The sequence below is a fragment of the Sus scrofa genome, chromosome 5 (genome assembly GCF_054392235.1).
Source record: "Sus scrofa isolate SSC_HxYL_T2T_F1_AM1 chromosome 5, Sscrofa_HxYL_maternal_Yorkshire_Landrace_v2.0, whole genome shotgun sequence".
Lineage (NCBI taxonomy): Eukaryota > Metazoa > Chordata > Mammalia > Artiodactyla > Suidae > Sus > Sus scrofa.
This window is the reverse complement of record NC_139387.1, coordinates 89296054-89318177: the sequence shown is the minus strand read 5'-3', so window position 1 is coordinate 89318177 and position 22124 is coordinate 89296054. Positions and strand designations below refer to the sequence as shown.

The 22124-nt window shown below is 36.3% G+C and overlaps 1 protein-coding gene across 1 annotated transcript in view; it reads left to right on the top strand.

Annotated features, from left to right (window-relative positions):
• The window catches only part of PARPBP (PARP1 binding protein), a 72189-nt gene that overhangs the window by 22395 nt on the left and 27670 nt on the right, over positions 1 to 22124 (top strand). The window contains exons 4-6 of the mRNA XM_021092657.2: positions 989 to 1096; positions 12116 to 12286; positions 13375 to 13529. Coding sequence (XP_020948316.1) covers positions 989 to 1096; positions 12116 to 12286; positions 13375 to 13529 — 434 coding nt within the window. The remainder of the gene's footprint in view (positions 1 to 988; positions 1097 to 12115; positions 12287 to 13374; positions 13530 to 22124) is intronic.

Genomic DNA, 22124 nt, shown 5'->3' with positions numbered 1-22124 from the left:
CACAGCAATGGAGGATCTGAGCCGTGTCTGCAATCTACACCACAGCTCATGGCAACACCGGATCCTTTACCCACTGAGCGAGGCCAGGGATCAGACCTGCAACCTCCTGATTCCTAGTCAGATTCGTTTCTGCTGGTCCATGACGGGAACTCCTGAAAACGTTTTTAAACTGAAAGTAATCTTCCATTTTTAAAAATAACGTGTTATTTGAAAAATAAATATTTGCTTTCAATTTCTCTTCTTTGAAAACATAACCTCAATTGTGAGGAATACCTCTAATTAAATTTGTTAAGTATTAAATTCCATTTTTTGGTCATCTTGAATTTTGAGACTGAAAAATTATATATCTTATGAACAACAAAATCCTAGGCTTTTTAAAGTTTTTTTCTTTTTATTTCTTGATTAACTGTGAGTACCAGCTTATATAAGTAGAATTGTGGCAACATTATTTAAGAAGTGTATACCGATGGGTTACTTTAGTTATACATTTGTGATATTTCACTTGGCTTTATCAATTCAGTTTGTACCTTTCCTTCAGATTTACTTAACCAGGAATGGGGTGTGTGTGTGTGTGTGTAGCTATATAATCTTAGATCCCTTAGAATAAATGAAATAATATGATGTTGAATAGTGTGGCAGGCTGAAAGCAATCATCTCTATAAATTATTTTTTCATGGGAACTTATTTTTTTTGAAATATTGTACTACTTAGGGCAATAGCTTTACTTATATATATATTCTTCTTCCATGAAAATAAAAGGCTCTGACAAAATTTCCAAGGTCATCTTTAACTCTAAACTTGTAGAATTCTTTGAATACAGGTACCATTGGAAATAGAATGTTAGGAAGTTAATTCCATGTATATTATAGACTGCTAACAGAGGTCAGGAAATATGCTGTACACTGGAATCATTAAGTAGAGCTAGGTGTGAAATATTTTTTTACAGTTGGCATAACAATTTCTTAGTAATATCCTGTCTTTCTTGCAGAGTCAACTACGAGATTTTCTGTCTGGCAGACACTATGCAGTAGGTGATGAAATTGATTTTTATGTACCAACATCACCAATTAGTAAAAACAACCAGGATAATGAAAAGGTATGGATAAATTAAGAGTAAATTAAAGCAGGATGTGACCCTCTTCAAATCACTATGAACTTGATTATATATTATTGTAATTATTTTTTTACTTTTAAGTTTTTAATTTGTTTAAATAAAATATATTTGCAAAGAGTAATACATTGGAGACTGGCAAGAGCATGATAATAACCAGTTTATTCATGGTTTTGGGCCGTGATAACAGGAACTGTGCAGAAACATTTATCAGTCTAAGTATCAGAAAAATAGTTAAAGGTACAGATTGCCAGAGTTCTTTGAATTTTTGTATTTGGTAAACTTCACAGTTACCATTTTAAATGGTTGAGTCTTGGGAAAATAGATACAGTTGAAAAAATCTATGCTGAACTTTTTGCAGGATAGCTGATGCATCATGAGTTCTGATAACAAGATTTGTTGTGCAAACAAACCACAGAAAAGTAGTACAGTAGTCTTCTAATATAATTTACCTTCAGCTGCACATTTTGCTAGGTACTTTATTTTTGTCTTTTTAGGACTACACCTGTAGGATATGAAAGTTCCCAGGCTAGGTGTCGAATCAGAGCTGCAGCTGCTGGCCTACACCATAGCAATTCCAGATCCAAGCCGCCTTTGCAGCCTGCACCTCAGCCCACGGCAATACCAGATCCCCGACCCACCGATCGAGGCCAGGGGTTGAACCCATGTCATCATGGATGCTAGTCAGGTTTGTTACTGCTGAGCCACAATGGGACCTCCTAGGTACCTAATTAAATGTAGTAGTCCCTCACTAACATAGGAGTTGTGTTTATGAAAGTTTCTTAATGAAATTACCATTGACAAAAATGAAAGAGTATTGGAAAAAAGTAATCAAAAAATATGCTATATAAAAGATCTAGAATATGCCTACTTCCAAATTCAGATCCTCCAATAAGTGAACACATTTGATGAATCACCTTCATTATTTGGGAAACATCGCTAAGGCAGATTCTCCCATAAGTCCTATACTCTATGGATAGCACTTTGAAAAATATATTTTATCACTGCCCTCAAAGAAATACCTGAACACCTACTTCTTAGACTTAAAAATGTTCTTTATATCTGCATCACATATTTTTTGGTCCTTTTTGAAAGTTAAGTTCCTGCTGATATCATGACACTTAATTCCTAAAATTCTTCATCATATCATTTCCTGAAAATAAGGGCATAGTCACAGTATTATAATCATATATAAAAAATTAAGTATTCCCTAATATCTTTTATTATCTTCCATATTCAAATTTCTCCAGTTGTCCTCAGAATGGATTTTATGTCTCTTTAGACTCTTTTAATTAAGAAAAGTCTTTTAATTCTTTTAATCTAGAAGAATTCCCCTCAGTTTTTTTCTTGTTACTTATTTGTTGAGTTCCTACTGGTATTATTTAACTTGTTCATCTATATCCAATAAACTGGGAGTTATATCTAAAGTCTTGCTTAGTTTGAGGTTTAATATTTTCTAACAAATACTACATGCTGAGGATTTCATTTTGTATCATATCAAAAGACACAAACTCAAATTGTCCTGAATTGCCAGGTCTCTCCAGTTTAAAGATATAGTTTTACTTTGACTGCCAAAAAAGATCTATGATACTCTGACACTGTAAATACTGTTTCCCAACAACTTTTTTTTTTTTTTTTTATCTTTTTGTCTTTTTAGGGCCACACCCGTGGCATGTGGAGGTTCCCGGGCTAGGGGTCGAATCAGCTCTACAGCTGCTGGCCTACACCACGGCCACAGCAACTTGGGATTCGAGCCACGTCTGCAACCCACACCACAGCTCACGGCAATGCCGGATCCTTAACCAACTGAGCAAGGCCAGGGATTGAACCCGAGTCCTCATGGATATTGGTTGGGTTTGTTAACCCCTGAGCCACAACAGGGACTCCACCACATGACTTAAAACAGGCATTGATGATCCCTGTCTGAATCAGTTATTTCTTTAGGAGTTCATGTTGTGGCTTAGTGAGTTAAGAATCCGACTAGTATCCATGTGGGTTCACTCTTGGCCTCGCTCAGTGGGTTAAGGATCCATTGTTGCCACAAGCTGCAGTGCAGGTAGCAGATGCAGCTCAGATCCCACATTGCTGTGGCTGTGGTGAAGGCAGGCAGTTGCAGCTCAGATTTGACCCCTAGCCTGGGAACTTCTTTATGCCTCAGGTGCAGCCCTGAAAAGAAAAAAAAAAGTGTTCATTCATATAGGGATGAAAAGTTGCAGAATGGACAGTAACAATTATTTCTTTAGAGTTTGCAGAATGATGAGTTTGTAACTATCATATCTTTACACTACTTTGTTGCCTTTTCTCAGTAAGGAGTTTTATTAACTGGGTTCTCTAAAAATGGTAAGATCACTACTTAATTCTTTCTCTTTAATTACCAGTTTTAGAGTTGGTGTAATAGTTACTTATAATATAGGAAGCAAATTAGGTATTTTTTTTCTATTTCTCTTTCTCTTTTTTTTCAGCTGCACTCATGGCATATGAAAGTTCCCAGGCCAGGGATCAAATCTGAGTTGCAGATGCAACCTATTCCACAGCTGTGGCAACAGGAGATCCTTCTTAACCTACTGTACCAGGCTGGGGATTGAACCAGCACCCCCACAGAGACAAGCTAAATCATTAACCCACTGCGTCACAGTGGAAATTCCTCTCTTTCTCTTTTTATGTGTGTTTATATTGGTATAGACTTATGGATTTCTATTTGTTCAGAGTTTTGAAATCAATTAGTCATTGGAGTTCCCGTCATGGCTTAGTGGTTATCGAACCAGGAGGACGCAGGTTGATCCTTGGCCTCGCTCAGTGGGTTGGAGATCCATTGTTGCCGTGAGCTGTGGTGTAGGTCGCAGATGTGGCTTGGATCCTGGGTTGCTGTGGCTCTGGCGTAGGCCAGCAGGATTTGACCCCTGGCCTGGGGACCTCCATGTGCCGTTGGTGTTACCCTGAAAAGAGAAAAAAGACCGAAAAAAAAAAAAAAAAGCAATTAGTCATTAACCTTTGATGCTGAAATATAGAGGTCCCCTTCAGGCTGGCTCTGTGTCTTTTTTTTTTTTTTTGTCTTTTTGCTATTTCTTGGGCCGCTCCTGCGGCATATGGAGGTTCCCAGGCTAGGGGTCCAATCGGAGCTGTAGCTGCCAGCCTACGCCAGAGCCACAGCAACTCAGGATCCGAGCCACATCTGCGACCTACACCACAGCTCATGGCAATGCTGGATCCTTGCTGAGCAAGGACAGGGACCGAACCCGCAACCTCATGGTTCCTAGTCGGATTTGCTAACCACTGCGCCACGACGGGAACTCCCTCTGTGTCTTTTTTTACATGCCCTATTAGACTTTTTTGAGCACTTCCCTCTATTCTGGTACAAGAAAATATCCCAAGCCTACCTTTGATTACTTCCTACCCTGGCATGGTTTCTTTTAGTGATTTATAAATATTTTCTCTTGCTTGAAGTTAATACATCCTCTTTTTTTTTTTTTTTTTTTTAATGCCCTCACCTATGGCATATAAGAGTTCCCAGGCTATGGGTTGAATTGGAGCTGCAGCTGAGGCCTACCGCACAGCCATAGCAACACTTGATCTGAGCTGTATCTGCAACCCACACTACAGCTTGTGGCAATGCTGGGTCCTTAACCTACTGAGTGAGACCAGCAATTAAAGCCATGTCCTCAAGGAGACAACATTGGGTTCTTAACCTGCTGAGCCACTATGGGAACTCGTTCCTTGTTTTTGCCTCCTACCTTGACTAAATGTTTACTAAATTGCCTAGTCTTCTCTCAGTGATACTTAAAGGAGTACATTCATATATCAAGAGGGTAGATCACTTACAGATCTCTTTTCTTTGATCTGATAGGCTCTACAGAGAGGAAACAATAATTGCTATTGTGCCTTTTATTTAATAAGAGTAATGAACTGATTTGTACGTGTAAAATGACCTAAGCTTAATTTTGGTTTATAGATGTAAAATATTAAAGGGATATCCATGAAAATGGATTATAGTATGTGGAAACTGAAGGGTCTTCACTCTAAGTGTGTGGTTTCTCATTTAAAAAGCAGTGATAGTTTCCTGGTGTTAATTCTCTACTTTTTTTTTTTTTTTTTTTTTGGTCTTTTGCTATTTCTTTGGGCCGCTCCCACGGCAAATGGAGGTTCCCAGGCTAGGGGTTGAATCGGAGCTGTAGCCGCCAGCCTACACCAGAGCCACAGCAACGCGGGATCCGAGCCGCACCTGCGACCCACACCACAGCTCACGGCAATGCCGGGTCATTAACCCATTGAGCAAGGGCAGGGACCGAACCCGCAACCTCATGGTTCCTAGTCGGATTCGCTAACCACTGCGCCACGACGGGAACTCCCCAATTCTCTACTTTTTATCTTTTGCCTCCTTGCATTATATTTTCTAAGATAATTTTATCTACCAGTTAGCTGATGGATTAGATTTTATGAGGATTATTAAAGTAGCAGCCATCCTTTCAACCATTTTTCTGTCACTTGCAGACTTCTAATTTTTCTTTTTACAAAGTATTTTTGGAAGGCGATATATATCTATTAAAATTCCAAAGTGACTTTTTGAGCCGCAGCTTTGCAAAGATATATTTTGATCATCATTAATGCCATACCAGTTCCTCAAGTAGATGAATGGAATGAATTGGAGAAGCAATATTTTTGTTTCCTTATTTTGTTTTATTTCATTTTATTTTTGCTAAGGTACTAAAGTATTACCCTAAAAGAAAATCATCAGTTAAATAAAAAATTCTGAGTATATTAGTTCTATATTTGTTTTTATTCATTCTATGTAAGTGTATATATTTTGACAAAGAATGCAAAAAAAACCTTGTATAAATTGTTAATCTCAATATAGAAAAACTGACTTTCTTCAAATTGAGATTGAATATCTGCATTTCAGTAATAACAAGGGATAGGAAAAGAAACTAAATTGTCAGAAAGCTTAAAAAATTGTTCAACTTCTAAACAAACATTGCAAATATTTTGTGGTATGGAGAGAATCAGTTTATTAAACAAATAAACAGAAAAGTATCTTTATTTTTGGTATCTTGGTAAAAAGATTCAATCTTGTGGATTTTTTCAATTTAGGCCCTTGCTTCTGGACCTCATTACTGTATTTATGTGGAATGCTTTTCCAGAGAACCTCTTTAAAACCCACTTGCACGTACAAGAGCAAGGAAACCATAACTGCCATGTTATCTGACCATAATGATAGGGATAGATTTCCAATTGCAGCCATGAGTTAAAAGAAACACTCTCACTGTGACGACTCCAAGATGTTTTCTCCTGATGTTTGCCCAGCATCACAGATCAGAGGGACAGAATTTGCTAGCCTTAAAGAACAAGTTGTAGATGTGGGAGTTTAAGTCATAGTTTTGTACCCAGTAAGGATCAGACATATACATATTGGTAAACTCTCATTATTTTTGGACAGCAGAAACACAGTGAAACAGATTGCATGAAATTAAATGTAGAAGGAGTAAAAAAGATTCTGATGATAATGTGAATGCCTCTTCTCTACTTTGATTTTTGGGAAATTGCATCACCCTTCCCATATGTTTTAGACAAACTATTGTACTGTGGGGTTCAGATGGAAACTTTTGTATTATAGATTCACATGAAGTATCATGATTTACTCTAATAATAAAGATAAAAGAACATTTGAAATAAAGCAGGAAACTATGTTATATCTTATTTTACAAAATTTTAGGACAGACCTTAAAGATGATTTTAATTTAGTTGCGCCCCATTACTTTTTAAGGCGGTATAATAAAAATATATGAGTACTTATTTGATCTCAGATAAGTTCTTATCAATAATTTCCATTTTGAAATATCTGCAAGGGCCAACACATGTATTACTATTTCTTTTATTCATCATTGAACAAAAGTTGATTGAGAACCTATTAAAAAAATGGATTGATTACCTGCTGTAATGCCAGTCATTCTTTTACACCCTGAGGATACATCATTTGCTCTCATGGAACTCATAAACTAGTAGCAGGATTAAGAGAATAAAGTATCAAACTATTAAGATTTGTACAGAGATTTATGTAATACTTGGCTAATATGCAACATTGTAACAGGGTGATAAGAAAGGGAATATGTGAATTGTTACTTTATAGTGGAAAATCAGGGAGCCTCTCTGCAAAGGTAATTTTTAGCGTCTTTAATATTTAAGAAGAAAATTTCATAGGGTTAATGTTCAAAGTTTTTTTTTGTTTGTTTTTTTGTTTTTTTTTAATGGCCACACCCTCTGCATATGGAAGTTCCCAGGCTAGAGGTTGAGTCAGAGCTATAGCTGCCAGCCTACACCACAGCCACAGCAGCGTGGGATCTGAGCCACGTCTGTGACCTATACCACAGTTCATGGCAACGCCGGATCTTTAACCTGCTGAGCAAGGCCAGGGATCTAACCCCGTGTCCTCATGGATGCTAGTGGGGTTCATTACCGCTGAGTCACAATGGGAACTCCCGAACTTTTTATTTTAATTGGTTTTGCTTAAATTTTGAGTCCATATTTAAGGTAACCTTGTCCTGTTCATTGAGGTTTTTAATTGAAAACTGGCTGCCTCCTATGATTTAAGAATTGTTTTTTACATGAAACTTAAATAATCCAAAAGCATTTCATCTTTAAAAGTGCTTTTAGGATGTATATGAACTTGGGATTTCCTTGAAAATTGTCTAAGATTTCTTATTGATTTGTAATTTTTTATTTCTACCTTTTTACTCTCTTTTATACTTAATTTAAATGTGATTATATAGAATATGAAGACATTTTAATTTTAATAGGAAAATATTTTCTTAGTGTTTATAGATGATAAATTATTGTATCTTTGGCTAGGTTATAAGTTACTGAATGACTTATGAATTTTGTAAGTTTTTTTTTTTTGTCTTTTTGCCATTTCTTGGGCTGCTTCTATGGCATATGGAGGTTCCCAAGCTAGGGGTCTAATTGGAGCTGCAGCCGCCGGCCTACGCCAGAGCTATAGCAACGTGGGAACCGAGCTGCGTCTGCCACCTATACCCCAGCTCACAGCAATGCTGGATCCTTAACCCACTGAGCAAGGCTAGGGATCGAACCGCAACCTCTTGGTTCCTAGTTACGTTCATTAACCACTGCACCACGATGGGAACTCCTGAATTTTGTAAGTTTTCAATGTAAATTGAGTTTGGAATTTGTGAGTCCATTTTCCCAAGGGTGTAGGCAAGGAGAGGATTTCAAGTGAACATTCTAGGGGCAACATCTAAGAATTAAAAACAAACAGGATTCCAGAGCAGGGTGAAAGTAGTTGAGCAGGTGAGAATAGCAAGAGAATGTCATACGAGAAATTTAAGTTTGATGTTATCCATTTTATTAATTTTTTTCTATTATAGGTTATGCTTTTGGTGTCATCTAATTACTCTTCCTAATTCCAGGTCATGAAGATTTTCTCCTGTGTTTTCTTCTGAAAGTTTTATACTGTACATTTAGATCTATGGGTCCACTTTGAGTTAATTTTTATAAAAGGTATATTTGTTTTGCTTATGGAAGACTGATTGCTTCCATGCCAATTACTGAAAAGACTCCTTTTTCCATTGTTTCTTTTGCACCTTTGTCAAAAATCAAATGGCAGTATCTGTGTTGGGTCTATTTCTGGACTCTATTTCACTGATCTAAAAGTCTGCCCTTTTGAAAATACTATGCTATCTTTTTTTTTTTTTTTTTTTTTTGTCTTTTTGCCTTTAGAATTCTAGGGCTGCTCCCATGGCATATGGAGATTCCCAGGCTAGGGGTTTAATCGAAGTTGTAGCCACCTGCCTACACCAGAGCCACAGCAACGGGGTATCCGAGCTGCATCTGCAACCTACACCACAGCTCGTGGCAACGCCAGATCCTTAACCCACTGAGCAAGGCCAGGGATCGAACCCACAACCTCATGGTTCCTAGTTGGATTCGTTAACCACTGTGCCACAATGGGAACTCCAGTACTATGCTATCTTGATTATTGTAATTGTAAAGTAATTTTCTTTTTTTTTTTATTCATTTGTTTTTCTTTTTCTTTTTTTCTTTTTTTTAGGGCTGCACCTGCAGCATAGGGAAGTTCCCAGGCTAGGAGTCAAATGAGAGCTGTAGCTATTGGCCTACAACACAGCTCACAGCCACACCGGATCCTTAACCCATTGAGTAAGACCAGGGATTGAACCTGCATCCTCATGGATACTAGTCAGCTTCATTATTGCTGAGTCATGGCTAGAACTTCTGTAATTGTGATTTTTAAGATCATTTGTCACCATATTTAATACATTGTTTCAATGTATTATGACTTACATATTTAATTTTTGATGATATATTATTATTGTTTCTGTGTATGTAATATGTCATTTTGCTCTGGCTACTCTCAAGATTTTTCATCTTTGGGTGTCAGAGTTTGATTATAATGTATATAGGAGTGATTTTCTTTGTGTTTTTCCTACTTGAGTAGCTTCTTGGATCTATAAATTGTTGTTTTCCACCAAATTTGGGGTGTTTTTGGCCATAATTTCATCACCAACTATTTTTTTCTGTTTCTTTTACTTCTCTACAGTGATTTCAATTACATGTGTATTGGACTTCCTTAAATTGTCCTACAGGTCTCTTTGGTTCTTTTTTTTCCCTCTCTTTTAGTTTTCACATTTGGAAATTTCTATTGATATATTTGTATGTTCACTCATACTTTCTTTGTCTTTACTCCAAATTGCTTTTGAGTGTTCCCAGCAAATTTTGTTTCAGTTACTATACTTTTCATCTCTAGAATTTACTTTCTTTATCATGTCCGCTTTTCTCTTGTCACTGAAAACATATTTTCCTTTATTAATTAATTCACCGATAACCTATTTTCTTTAAGTTCGTTGAACATATTTTATTTTAGCTCTTTGAGTATATTTGGAGCAGCTGCTTTGATGTTCTATTTGCTAACAGGTCCACTTGGTGACATTTTCTATTGACTGCTTTTTGTCTCGAGAAGGGGTCATACCTTCCCTTTTCTTTGTCTAGTAATTTTTGGATGAAACCTGCACATTTCGGGTAATATTTTATGGCAATTCCATTTTTTTCTAATTTTTTTCTGAGGAAGATTCGGTTTTTGTTCAAGTAGGTAGATTACTTGCCTAGATTCCAGCTTCATATTTTGTCTCCTTGGTGGCGTGAACCTTTCTGGATATCTGTTCTTATGGTTTCCTCTTGCTGGCTTTTTAGCTTGGCTTTTGTAACCCTTACCTCTGCCTGCCAAATTTTGGCAGTCAGCAAAGCATTTAGGGGGAGATATTGAGCTTATTTGCTCTGTGGCGTCCTTTTTCCTAGGGATTTTCCAGTTGTTCTGACAAGTTTTGATTTTGTGTAGTTGATACTTCAAGCCTGTCCAGCTTCGGCTTTCTGCCACTTAAGGTACACACAGTTGTGGAATGCACTCAGTTTAGGAAACATTCAAACTCATAGCTCTGGTTCTTTGTAGCTCAGTCTTTCTAAAATAGATGTATTTCTAATTTCTGTCTGTATTTTTGAGGGAGCCCCCCTGCCAGCCCCCACAGTATCCCCCATGCTTGCATGGTTTTGCTGTCAACTAGGGATTTGGGCTATTTATTATCTCATTTTTTCCCCAGGATTTCCTCCTTTAAATTTCACGCTCTTTTCCCAGCCCTGAATTCTAATTTCTGGCACCTTTAATCACTTCTATTTTCTATAGCCATAGTCATAAAACTTGGGCCAGTAAACCACAAACTTAATTCACAACCTTCCTATTGAAGTTCTTTTAAAGCTAAGTGTCCCTCCAGCTTCTATTTTTTGGACACTTTCCAATGTCTTTAAATAGTATTTAACATCTTTTATTTAGCATATAATGTTTGTTATTTAAGGAGTTCATATGATCAGTTATGTCTCTCCCATTACTGAAAGTTGTAAGGCCTTTAAGCACAAACTTGCAATTCTTACCCCTCTTATTGCAGTTCTTCAAAATTAAATTCTCCTCCAGCTTGTGTCTGCTTTTTGGATGCTTTCCAGTGTCTTTACATAATTATGTTTTAAAAATTTTACCTAATATTTTATACTTGTTATTTGTAGGAGTTCACAACTAGAAGTTTCAAAGACCTTAAATAGCTATAGACAGCTAATTTTAAGAAAACGATCATTGAATGCTCTGGTTTACCATTTGACTGTGAAGGACAAGTACAATACATATGAAAGAACTGAGAAATTCTCTTGTGGCACAGTGGCTCTGGTTGCTGCTTATGGCATGGGTTCATTCCTTTGCCTAGGAACTTCCATATTCCTCAGGCACAGCCAAAACAAACACACACACACACACACACACACACACACAACAACAACAACAAAAAAACCCACACAAACCAAAAATTAACTGATGACCATATCAAGTTCTCCCAAATAGTATTTATCTTGTGCTTGAATTGTCTATATCTCTGTTTTAGGTCAGTTAATGTCAACATCAGTTACTTGCTATTATTTACTAATGTTTGGTTGAATCTCCTTATTTTAATACTTAGTTGGTTATTTGGTATTGTGAAAATCAGTATCTAATAATTCTTCAAAAATTTAACAATTTAATTTCATCCCTTATATCTTGTCCTGTAAGAAACATAGCTATAGGACCAAATAATGCTGGTTGGCCCATGCCATAATCTTCAAGGGGCTTCATTATTGGGTATTATTTAGTGGTAGATGCATGCAGGGGAATGAGATCAGGCTTCATTAGAAATGTAGTCTTTGCACTGTATCTCTTACATCATTTTCTAAGAGACATTTTCCAACAATTTTGGTAGTTGTTATTTACTTGTAGATTCTCATTGGAGGCAAGTTGGTTTCATGAGAAAGGACATGTTAATTGTTTGACCCAAACTTTTGGTTTATATGGCAATTCTCTTTTCCCAAAGACCTGAGTGAGATATTGTCATTGAATGATCATGCATATTAAAAAGATTATTTATGAATTTAGGACACCTTCAATAAATAAAATAATATTTTATTGTACAGGTGAAGTTACTAGCAAAGAAAATTATCTACTCATATTTAAACCTGCTAGTGAATTCAAAGAATGACTTGGCTCTGGCTCATATTCTCAATATTCCTGATAGAGGACTTGGAAGAGAAGCCTTCACTGATTTGAAACATGCTGCTCAAGAGAAACAGATGTCTATCTTTTTGGTATGGACATGTTACATTTTCAAGATTTTTTAAAAGACTCTCTGAATCCATGTACCTTAATATAGATTTCCTACAACTATGATAAAACAGCTTTTAAATTGTGAATGTGTTCTACCTCATGTATTTTGAAAGTCCATGGTATTTTTGTTTTTTACTATATGCTTCAAAACAGATAAGGGAGAATATCTCTAAAGCATTATTTCCCTACATGTATTCTGTATAGTGCTAGCCCTGTTAAATTCTACTTGAATAAATATTTCCAGAGGCAAAAATTCCTGTTCAGTGCTCTTTGAATAAATGTTTCCAAGGGCAAGAAGTTGGAAATTGTATATACTCTTACTGGATATACATATACGAAGTCTTGCTATAAATCTGCTTAAGTTAACCTAGTTACTTAATCTGTTGTTTTCTAAATTATTTAACTGTGGAACTTTCCCCAGATTATTTAAATTTCATAGATTTTTTTTCTTTCTTAGGATATACTTTAGAAAATACAGCTTTAGGACAGTCTTTGATGGAGATGGTATAGCCATCATATATGTATTTTCATCATTGTAGAAGTAAGGCCTTTTGAACTTCACATGATCAAATAATCCTTAAATGTGCAACCTCAGTAATGCTTAATGATTATCTAGTCTAAATCTTTATTTTACAAATAAAGAAGCTAAGGCTTGGGAAAATTGAATTAATTGCTCAACTTTAAATAAATTGATACAATCGATGCTGAAAAATTCCTTTGTTTCATATAGCACTTCCAGTAGCCGGTAGTCTATTTAAGAATATATTCATAAATTAATTCTTTATAGACAGTAATATATGCTTATAAACATATTTTATGTCCTTAATTTGTCCTTAACTTGGTTCCTTACCCTTCACCTGTGTTACCTCATCCTTGCTGGCATGAATTCTATATAACACCTGTTTCTTTGATTACTTGCTTCTGAATGAAAGTGTGGCATGAGTAATAAAGTGTTTCACTTTACCTGTGTACCTAGAAATATGTAAATGTGCCTAACTTAATAAAATAAGGTATAGTTTTAATTTACTAAGTTATCAAACATAATCAAATCATTTGTTTTAATTTGTAGGTGGCCACATCATTTATTAGAACAATAGAGCTCGGAGGTAAAGGATATGCACCATCACCATCTGATCCTTTAAGGACGCATATAAAAGGATTGTCTAATTTTATTAATTTCATTGACAAATTAGATGAAATTCTTGGAGAAATACCAAATCCAAGGTATGACAAATGTGTGTTAATAATCTATCTTTAAATCTTCACAGAATCAGTGGTAGATTTAAAAATAAGAGCTGAGTGTCAGACCAGACTAGAGAGAAGAAACAAAATATCTAGATGAATAAATTTAATCACATGATCTTTCATTCCAAATTTCTGCCCACTTATGATTCTAAAATTTTTTTTTCTTTTTTTTTTTTTTAAGGGCGGCATCTGTGGCATATGGAGGTTCCCATGCTAGGAGTCTAATTGGAGCTACAGCTGCCGGCCTACACCACAGCCACAGCAACGCCAGATCCGAAGAGTGTCTGTGATGTGCACCATAGCTCACGGCAACACTGGATGCTTAACCCGCTGAACAAGGCCAGGGATCGAACCTGCAACCTCTGGTTCCTAGTTGGATTCATTTCCACTGTGCCACGACTGGTCTGTGATTCTAAAATTTTGGCCAAAGTCAAATGGCATGTTCAAATTAAATTTGATTAGAGAAGAGGGTTACCATTCATCTTTTTTTCTTTGAGAAATAGATCTTTGAGGATTGGTAATCACTGAATAGATAATTTCTTTATACTTTTCATTTAGCAACAAAGGAAACTAGTACCAAGAATGAGTAAGGAAATTGTTAAAAATATGAATTCTATATTCTGTTTTCCGCTGTTTTTTTTTTTTTTCCATTTTCTTATGGGGAAATCTTTGATAAATCTGGAATTTAAAAACATTTTTATTATACTTTATTTACAGTGTTCTGTCAATTTTTACTACATAGCAAAGTGACCCAGTTATACATATATGTACATTCTTTTTTTCACATTATCCTCCGTCATGTTCCATTACAAGCGATTAGATGTAGTTACCTGCACTCTACAGTAGGATCTCATTGCTTATTCCAAATGCAGTAGTTTGCATCTACTAACCCCAAACTCCCAGTCCCTCCCACTCCCTCTCCCTTCCTCTTAGCAACCATAAGTCTGTTCTCCATGCCCATAAGTTTGTTTCTTTTCTGTAGATAGGTTCATTTGTGCTGTATATTAGATTCCAGATGTAAGTGATATCATATGGTATTTGTCTTTCTCTTTATGACTTATGTCACTTAGTATGAGAATGTCTCGTTCTATCCATGTTGCTGCAAATGGCATTATTTTGTTCTTTTTTATGGTGAGTAGTATTCCATTGTGTATATGTGCTACATCTTCTTAACCCATCTTCTTAACCCACTTGTCTGTCAATGGACATTTAGGTTGTTTCCATGTCTTGGCTATTGTGAATAGTTCTACAATGAACATAGGGGTGGACGTTATCTTTTTCTATGAAAGTTTCATCTGGATATATGGCCAGGGATTGCTGGATCATATGGTAGTTCTACATTTAGTTTTCTGAGGTAGCTCCATACTGTTCTCCATAGTGGTTGTACCAATTTACATTCCCACCGACAGTGTAGGAGAGTTCCTTTTCTCTACTCCCTCTCTAGCATTTGTTATTTGTAGGCTTACTAATGATGGCCATTCTGACATTGTGAGGTCGTACCTCAGTGTAGTTTTGATTTGTATTTCTCTGATAATTAGTGATGTGAGCATTTTTTCATTAGTGATGTGAGCATTTTTTTATCCATATGTCTTCTTTGGAGAAATGTCTATTTAGGTCTTCTGCCCATTTTTCAATTAGATTTTTTGTTTTTTAGCTGTTGAGGTGTATGAGTTGTTTGTTGGAATTTGTTTTTTCTTTTTCTTTTTCTTTTTCTTTTTTTTTTTTTTTTTTTTTTTTTTTTGTCATTTTGCCATTTCTTGGGCTGCTTCTATGGCATATGGAGTTTCCCAGGCTAAGGGTCTAATCAGAGCTGTAGCCACCGGCCTACACCAGAGCCATAGCAACTTGGGATCCGAGCTGTGTCTATAACCTACACCACAGCCCACAGCAACGCTGGATCCTTAACCCATTGAGCAAGGCCAGGGATCGAACCTGAACCTCATGGTTCCTGGTCAGATTTGTTAACCACTGAGCCATGGTGGGAACTCCCTGGAATTTGTGTTTTTAAAAATCTTGTGGATTTCCATTTATAACATAGGTATTTGGTGAGTTACATTTAGAAATGGGTTGTATATGCTAGCTTTCATAGTAGATCATTGTCAACTTGGTTGGTATACCATAGCATGGTATTAATAAAAATATCTGATATTTATCAAATACCTACTATGTGTCAGACATTCTACTAAGATTTTTATGGGGATTATCATTTGATTATTACAACAATCTTACATTATGGTGCTAGATACCCAATTTAGAGAAGAAGAAACTGGAGACTGGGACTAAGTAATTTACCTTAGTCATATTGTTATTAAGGTAGCAGAGTTAGGATCTCAATTCTGTTCCTATCCTAGAACCCATTCTCTTAATTACTATAACTTATACTTTGGAACTTTTTTTCCATTTTAAGATTCCAAGAAAAAATTTTTTTTTGTCTCTTCTAGGGCCGCACCCACAGCATATGGAAGTTCCCAGGCTAGGGGTATAATTGGAGCTGTAGCCACTAGCCTTCGCCAGAGCCACGACAATGCCAGATCTGAGCCGTGTCTGCAATCTAGAGCACAGCTCGTGGCAACACCGGATCCTTAACCAACTGAGTGAGGCCAGGGATCGAACCCTCAACCCCATGGTTCCTAGTCGGATTTGTTAACCACTGAGCCACTATGGGAACTCCCTCAAGAAGAATTTCTTTCAGGATTTTATTCTGAATTGTTTCCTTCTATCTTCTTATATGGATATCCAGTACAGCAAAGTGAATTTGGAGGAGGGTTTGAATATGGCTTATAGTCAGTACCATTAATATCTTCTGAACTTCCAAATAGTATATTGGCTAGCCGTTTCTTCTGAGATAGCAAATAATTAATTTTAAATAATATTTAATTTATTTTTTTAAGGTCAAAGAAGTTTTTCCTTTTTCTAAATTTTTTAAAAATTAAAGTATAGTTGATTTCCAGTGTTGTGCCAATTTCTGCTATATAGCAAAGCGACTCAGTCATATATATGTATATATATACATTTTTTATACATATTATTTTTCCATCAAGATCTATCTCAGGAGATTGGATATAGTTCCCTGTGCTATACAGTAGGACTTTATTGTCAATCCATTTTAAATGTAATTAAAGAATATTTTATTTTTAGCAAAGCAATATATGTATATTTTGTTAAAGTCAAGTGGTAATACAGCCTTACAGTAAAAAGTGTCCTCAGAGGAATTGACTTTTAATATTTTTGTGTGTGTTTCTATAGTTACCTCATTTAAATTTTTATACATCTATTTTTTATTTTATTTATTTTTAAAATTACTTAACTAGTTTTTTTTTTTTTTTGCTGTGCCTACAGTATGTGTAAGTTCCCAGGCCAGTGATCGAACCCATGCCACAGCTGCAACCTGAGGTACTGCAGTGACACTGCCAGATCCTTAACCCACTGCACCATAACAGAAATCCTATGCAGCTAATTTAAAAAATTTTTATTGAAGTATAATTGGTTTACAGTATTGTGTTAGGTTGAGGTGTGCAGCAAAGTGATTCATTGTTTTTGCAGTTTATATTCCATTATAGGTTGTTATAAGATATTGGATATAATTCCCTGTGCTATATAGTAAATCCTTACTGCTTATCTATTTTATGTATAATAGTTTTATCTGTTTATCCCATAGGCCTGATGTAGCCCCCCACACACCTGTGTTTGGGAACCATAAGTTTGTTTTCTATGTCTCTCTGTTTCTGTTTTGTATATACATTCATTTGTCTTATTTTTTACATTCTACGTATAAGTGATATAGTATTTGTCTGTCTCTGACTCATTTACGAAGTAAAATATTTTTTAGGTTCATCTACATTGCTGCTAATGGCAATGTTTCATTCTTTTTACGGCTCAGTAATATTCCATTGTACATTTCTACCATATCTTAATCCAGTCATCTGTTGATGGGCATTTGGGTTCCATGTCTTGGCTGTTGCAAATAGTGCTGCTGTGAACATTGGGGTGCTTGTATCTTTTTGAATTAGCGTTTTCTTTTTTTTCCAAATATATACCCAGGAGTAGAATTGATGTAATAGTAATTCTGTTCTTAGTTTCTTGGATTTTTTTTTTTGTTTTGTTTTGCTGTGCCCATGGCATGTGGAAGTTCCAGGGCCAGGGATTGAACCTGAGCCACAGCAGTGACCCAAGCTACTGCAGTGACAACACCAGATTCTTACCCTGCTGTGCCACAGGAGAACTCCCTATTTTTTTTTTTTTTTTCTTGTCTTTTTAGGACTGCACCAATGGCATATGGAAGTTCCCGGGCTAGAGGTCAAATCAGAGCTGCAGCTGCCAGCCTATGCCACAGCTTCATCATTACTGTATGTGAACCACATCTGTGACCTTTACCACAGCTCATGGCAAAGCTGGATCCTTAACCCACTGAGCAGGGCCAGGGATCGAACCTGCATCCTCATGGATACTAGTTGGGTTCATTACTGCTGAGCTACTATGGGAACTTCCCCTATTAGTTTTTTAAGAAACCTCCATACTGTTTTCTATAGCAGCTGCACCAGTTTACATTCCCACCAACAGTGTTTGAGGATTCCCCTTTTCTTACAGTTTCTCTAATATTTGTTATTTGTAGACTTTTTGATGATAGCCCTTCTCACATATGAGAGGTGGTACCTCATTGTGGTTCTGATTTGCATCTCTCTAGTAATTAGTGATGTTGGCCATCTTTTCACTTATCTCTTGGCCATCAGTTTGTCTTGTTTGAAAAATGTCTGTTCCAGTGTTCTGCCCAGTTTTTGATTGGATTGTTTGTTTTTTTGGTATTGAGTTGTATGAGCTATTTTTATATTTTGGATATTAACCCCTTGTTGGTCTATGCAGCTAGTTTTGATTTTCAATTTTCAACATTCCCTATTCCTACTTTGGAAGATGAGGATTTGCCACCCGCTCACCCACTTTTCTTTTTTTTTTTCTTTCTTTCTTTTTTTTCTTTTTTTTTTGTCCCTTTGCTATTTCTAGGGCTGCTCCTGCGGCATATGGAGGTTCCTAGGCTAGGGGTCTAATCGGAGCTGTAGCTGCCGGCCTATGCCACAGCCACAGCAACGCGGGATCCGAGCCACGTCTGTGACCTACACCACAGCTCATGGCAACGCCATATCCTTAACCCACTGAGCAAGGCCAGGGATCAAATCCTCAACCTCATGTTTCCTAGTCGGGTTTGTTAACCACTGCGCCACGACAGGAACTCCTCACCCACTTTTCAACACTCTTTTTCCTCTCTCCCTCCTACCATATACACAGATACACAAGTTTCTCTCTTCTTTTATCCCTCTAATATACTATAATATCAAGTTCAATCATATTTTAGCGTTTATATTATTATAACTTGGTAAATATTGCCTATAGGTAAGTTATATTATATACTGTGATTAGACTTCCTTTCTTGTATAAATTTTTGGGTTTTCTTCTAGAATTAATGATTATCTCCTTTTCTCTTGCTTTGCTTCATGACTGTTTATCATCAATTAATCAAATTTTCCAACAAAACTATGCAATTTCTTCTTTTTATTAGATCATTTATCAGTTCTGGTTTTTGTTCTTGAAGACATTCCATTTGGAGAGTCATCTGTCTTCTTCGTTCAGTCTCCTTTTGCTTACTAGGCCTGTTTCCAAGTGTCAGGCGTGACGCTCCACCTTGTGAATTTTCTCTGCCTCTACCTTGTTTTCTGGATCTCATGACTTTATTTTTAATTGATTAAACCCCTTATCTTGCTCAAGTAGCTTTTTGAGAAAAAGTAAATGAGAGGTAAATATCTTTATTTTCACATTTGATTGCATGTGATCTTATGTTTTGTTTGTCTCTCCAAGGTTATTTAATGTCTAAGATCATTTTATCCTCTTCCTGGTTGGTCTTTGTTTTATTTAAGTTGAATGTTTTCCTTTTGTTTCTTTTGCCTCTTTCATGTTAAAGGTTTTCCTAAAACGTATGGTGATTCTGGATATGTTCTTTCATAAGAATGAGACCCTGTAAAGCTGATTGTTTTCTCTGTACATGACTTCATTAGCCAGTAGCTTAGTAGCCAGTTTGGCTCTTCTGTTGGGGATTCTCCAGATGTGAGTAACTACAGGTCTTTTCTTTGGAATGAACTCCAAAATTTCCACAATGGCATCCTTTAATCTCTGAAAGCATTAAGTCTGGCTAGCAATATTCTGGGATTTGAGGTAGGATAGGTTGATGCCGAGTCTCCTAGTTCAATGTGTAGACTTGTACTCAGTCCCTCTGTTTTCAGTCATTGGTACCTCTAGGTCTGGAGCCTCTCTGGCTTAGATTTTTCAGAGTAATCCTGCTTTCCATGCTGAGGCAAGAGAATTACACAAGTCTGACTGTTCAGAATAAGAGAGGAGATTTAAGGGTCTAAGTTTTCTCCTATAGACTGTCAACCAACTTTCTTATTTGCACTATACCTTTACCATGGTCTTCAGTATTGTCCCAACTTCTGAGAATTTCTAAGGTCCTTCTATTGGTGTGTCTTTTAACAGTTACTTAGATTGTAGCTTCCTCTCTTCTGTGCAGTCAGTTATCACTTGTCCATTTGCTTTTCATCTTTCTGTATTTTCATGAGATACCTCTACTGTCATTGGCTGTCTTCTTTCCCAGTCTCTTTTTCTCCATGGATTTAAAGCACTTGCCTTCTTGTCACTTTAGTGACGCTTTTTAGAAGGGAGAAACTATAAATGCATACATTTAATCCAAAGTAATTTGTTATACTTACACTCCTTTTTGGAGAAATTTCTGCTTGGTGTAAATTATCAATAGGGTATAAGTACATTTTAGAGGCATCTAGGGTAAGAGAATAGACCCCAGTTCTTAACTTAGTAATTAGTTATTTCGAATGGCCTGTTTGGTCATAATTACACTATGTTCTAGGGAAGACACTGAAGAAGTGGGTGTCTAAGTAGTTCATCTGAGCAATCTTTATTTTTGTTTTTAGGGTGTTTTGGGCATATATTAAGTATATATTTATTTTATGATGTTAAGTAGTAAAGATATTAAGAACTAAAATCATATTCTATTTATGCAATAGGAAGGACAGAGGAAGGGACAGTTGGCCTAGTTTGTGAGAGCCAGGGTAAGAGTGGCAGGGGTGTTTACCTGAATAGTTGGTACAGTTGGCCTTAATCTTGAAGGATGAATTTGAAGGAGTTAGCCAGACATGGAGAATGGGGGTGAAGTGAAGTTCAGGTGGGAAGAAGGGAGGTATGTATAGATAATAAGAAAAAATAAAAAACTGTCTTAGCTATTTTTGTCAGTTTATTCTTTAAAGAGTAGCCCAACTTCTTGAAAAGTTGCTCTTTTATTCCACTGCCCAATTTCTAGTTATTTAACATATATTTCTCTTGAGGCTGTAAACCCTATGAAAGCTTTCTTGATTTTCTTCACTAATATTCCCTAGCCCTAGCACAGTTTCTGGCAGAGAGTAGGTACTCAATATTTATTTGAGTGTCTGTATTTAACCGACTCACATTCATTCACTTTTCCACTCTACTAAAGCTATTCTGCCAAAGATATTTATGATCTGCTAGTTGGCATAGTCTCTGGTTTCTTTTGAGTCCTCAAATTTGATCACTTTCTCTCTTAGAACTCTTTTCCCATAACTGCTGAGATTTCATTCTCATTTTCCACCTAGCTGTTTGACTACATATATGCAAATTTTGAATTCATATTTCAGTGAAATTCAAATTCTTTCCTGAGTTTCAAAAATATATCTTTAACTACCTATAGATTGTTAGCTCAAAGGAAACTTAAACTTAACATTTCTCAAACTAAATCTTCATCTTTCCCTGCAGACCTACTTATATTCCTAAAATATCCAGCTTGATGAAGCTTTTATCTGTCTATCCACCCAAGCAGAAATTTGGAACATATTTTAAACTCCTTTTTTCCCTTTGTCTATCCTTTTAGTCAACAAGATCCATCAATTCTTTTTACATAATGTTTTTGATATTTTTTCTTCTCATCTCTATTTCTATTACCTATTGCCTTATTTCCATATATTTTCATCCTTTCTTGCCTGGACTTCTTTACTTGTCTCTGAGTTGTTCATTCTGCCTCCAATGTTGAGTTGCCCCATCCTGTTTTCCTTACTGCTGCCAGTGGTCTTTCTAAAGCAGCAGATGTTATTCCCATAATTAAAACCCTTCAATGATTCCATATTAGGTATAGGATAAAACTCTAGAAACCTTAGTATGATGTACATCTTCTATACTCTCTACCTCCTGCTTGTATCTCATCTCGGCCTCTGTCTGTCAACCTTAAAACTCAGAGATAAAACTGTATTTAACTTTTTTAGCTTAGTTTAATTTTGTACTACCTGTCTTATAGTAGGGTGGTAGTGGTAGGGAATCACACTAATCTTTGAATCCAAGAAACGGTGAGGGATAGACAGAGAAGGAATCAAAATCACACTTAACGCCCACTGCCAGCTTTTCATCAGGCCATCTTAGCTATAGTTTGGCTGCATTTCTACACTATGCCAGTAGGTGCCACCATAAAATGCCTACTATACTTTCACCTGAAAAATATTTTAAATTAGG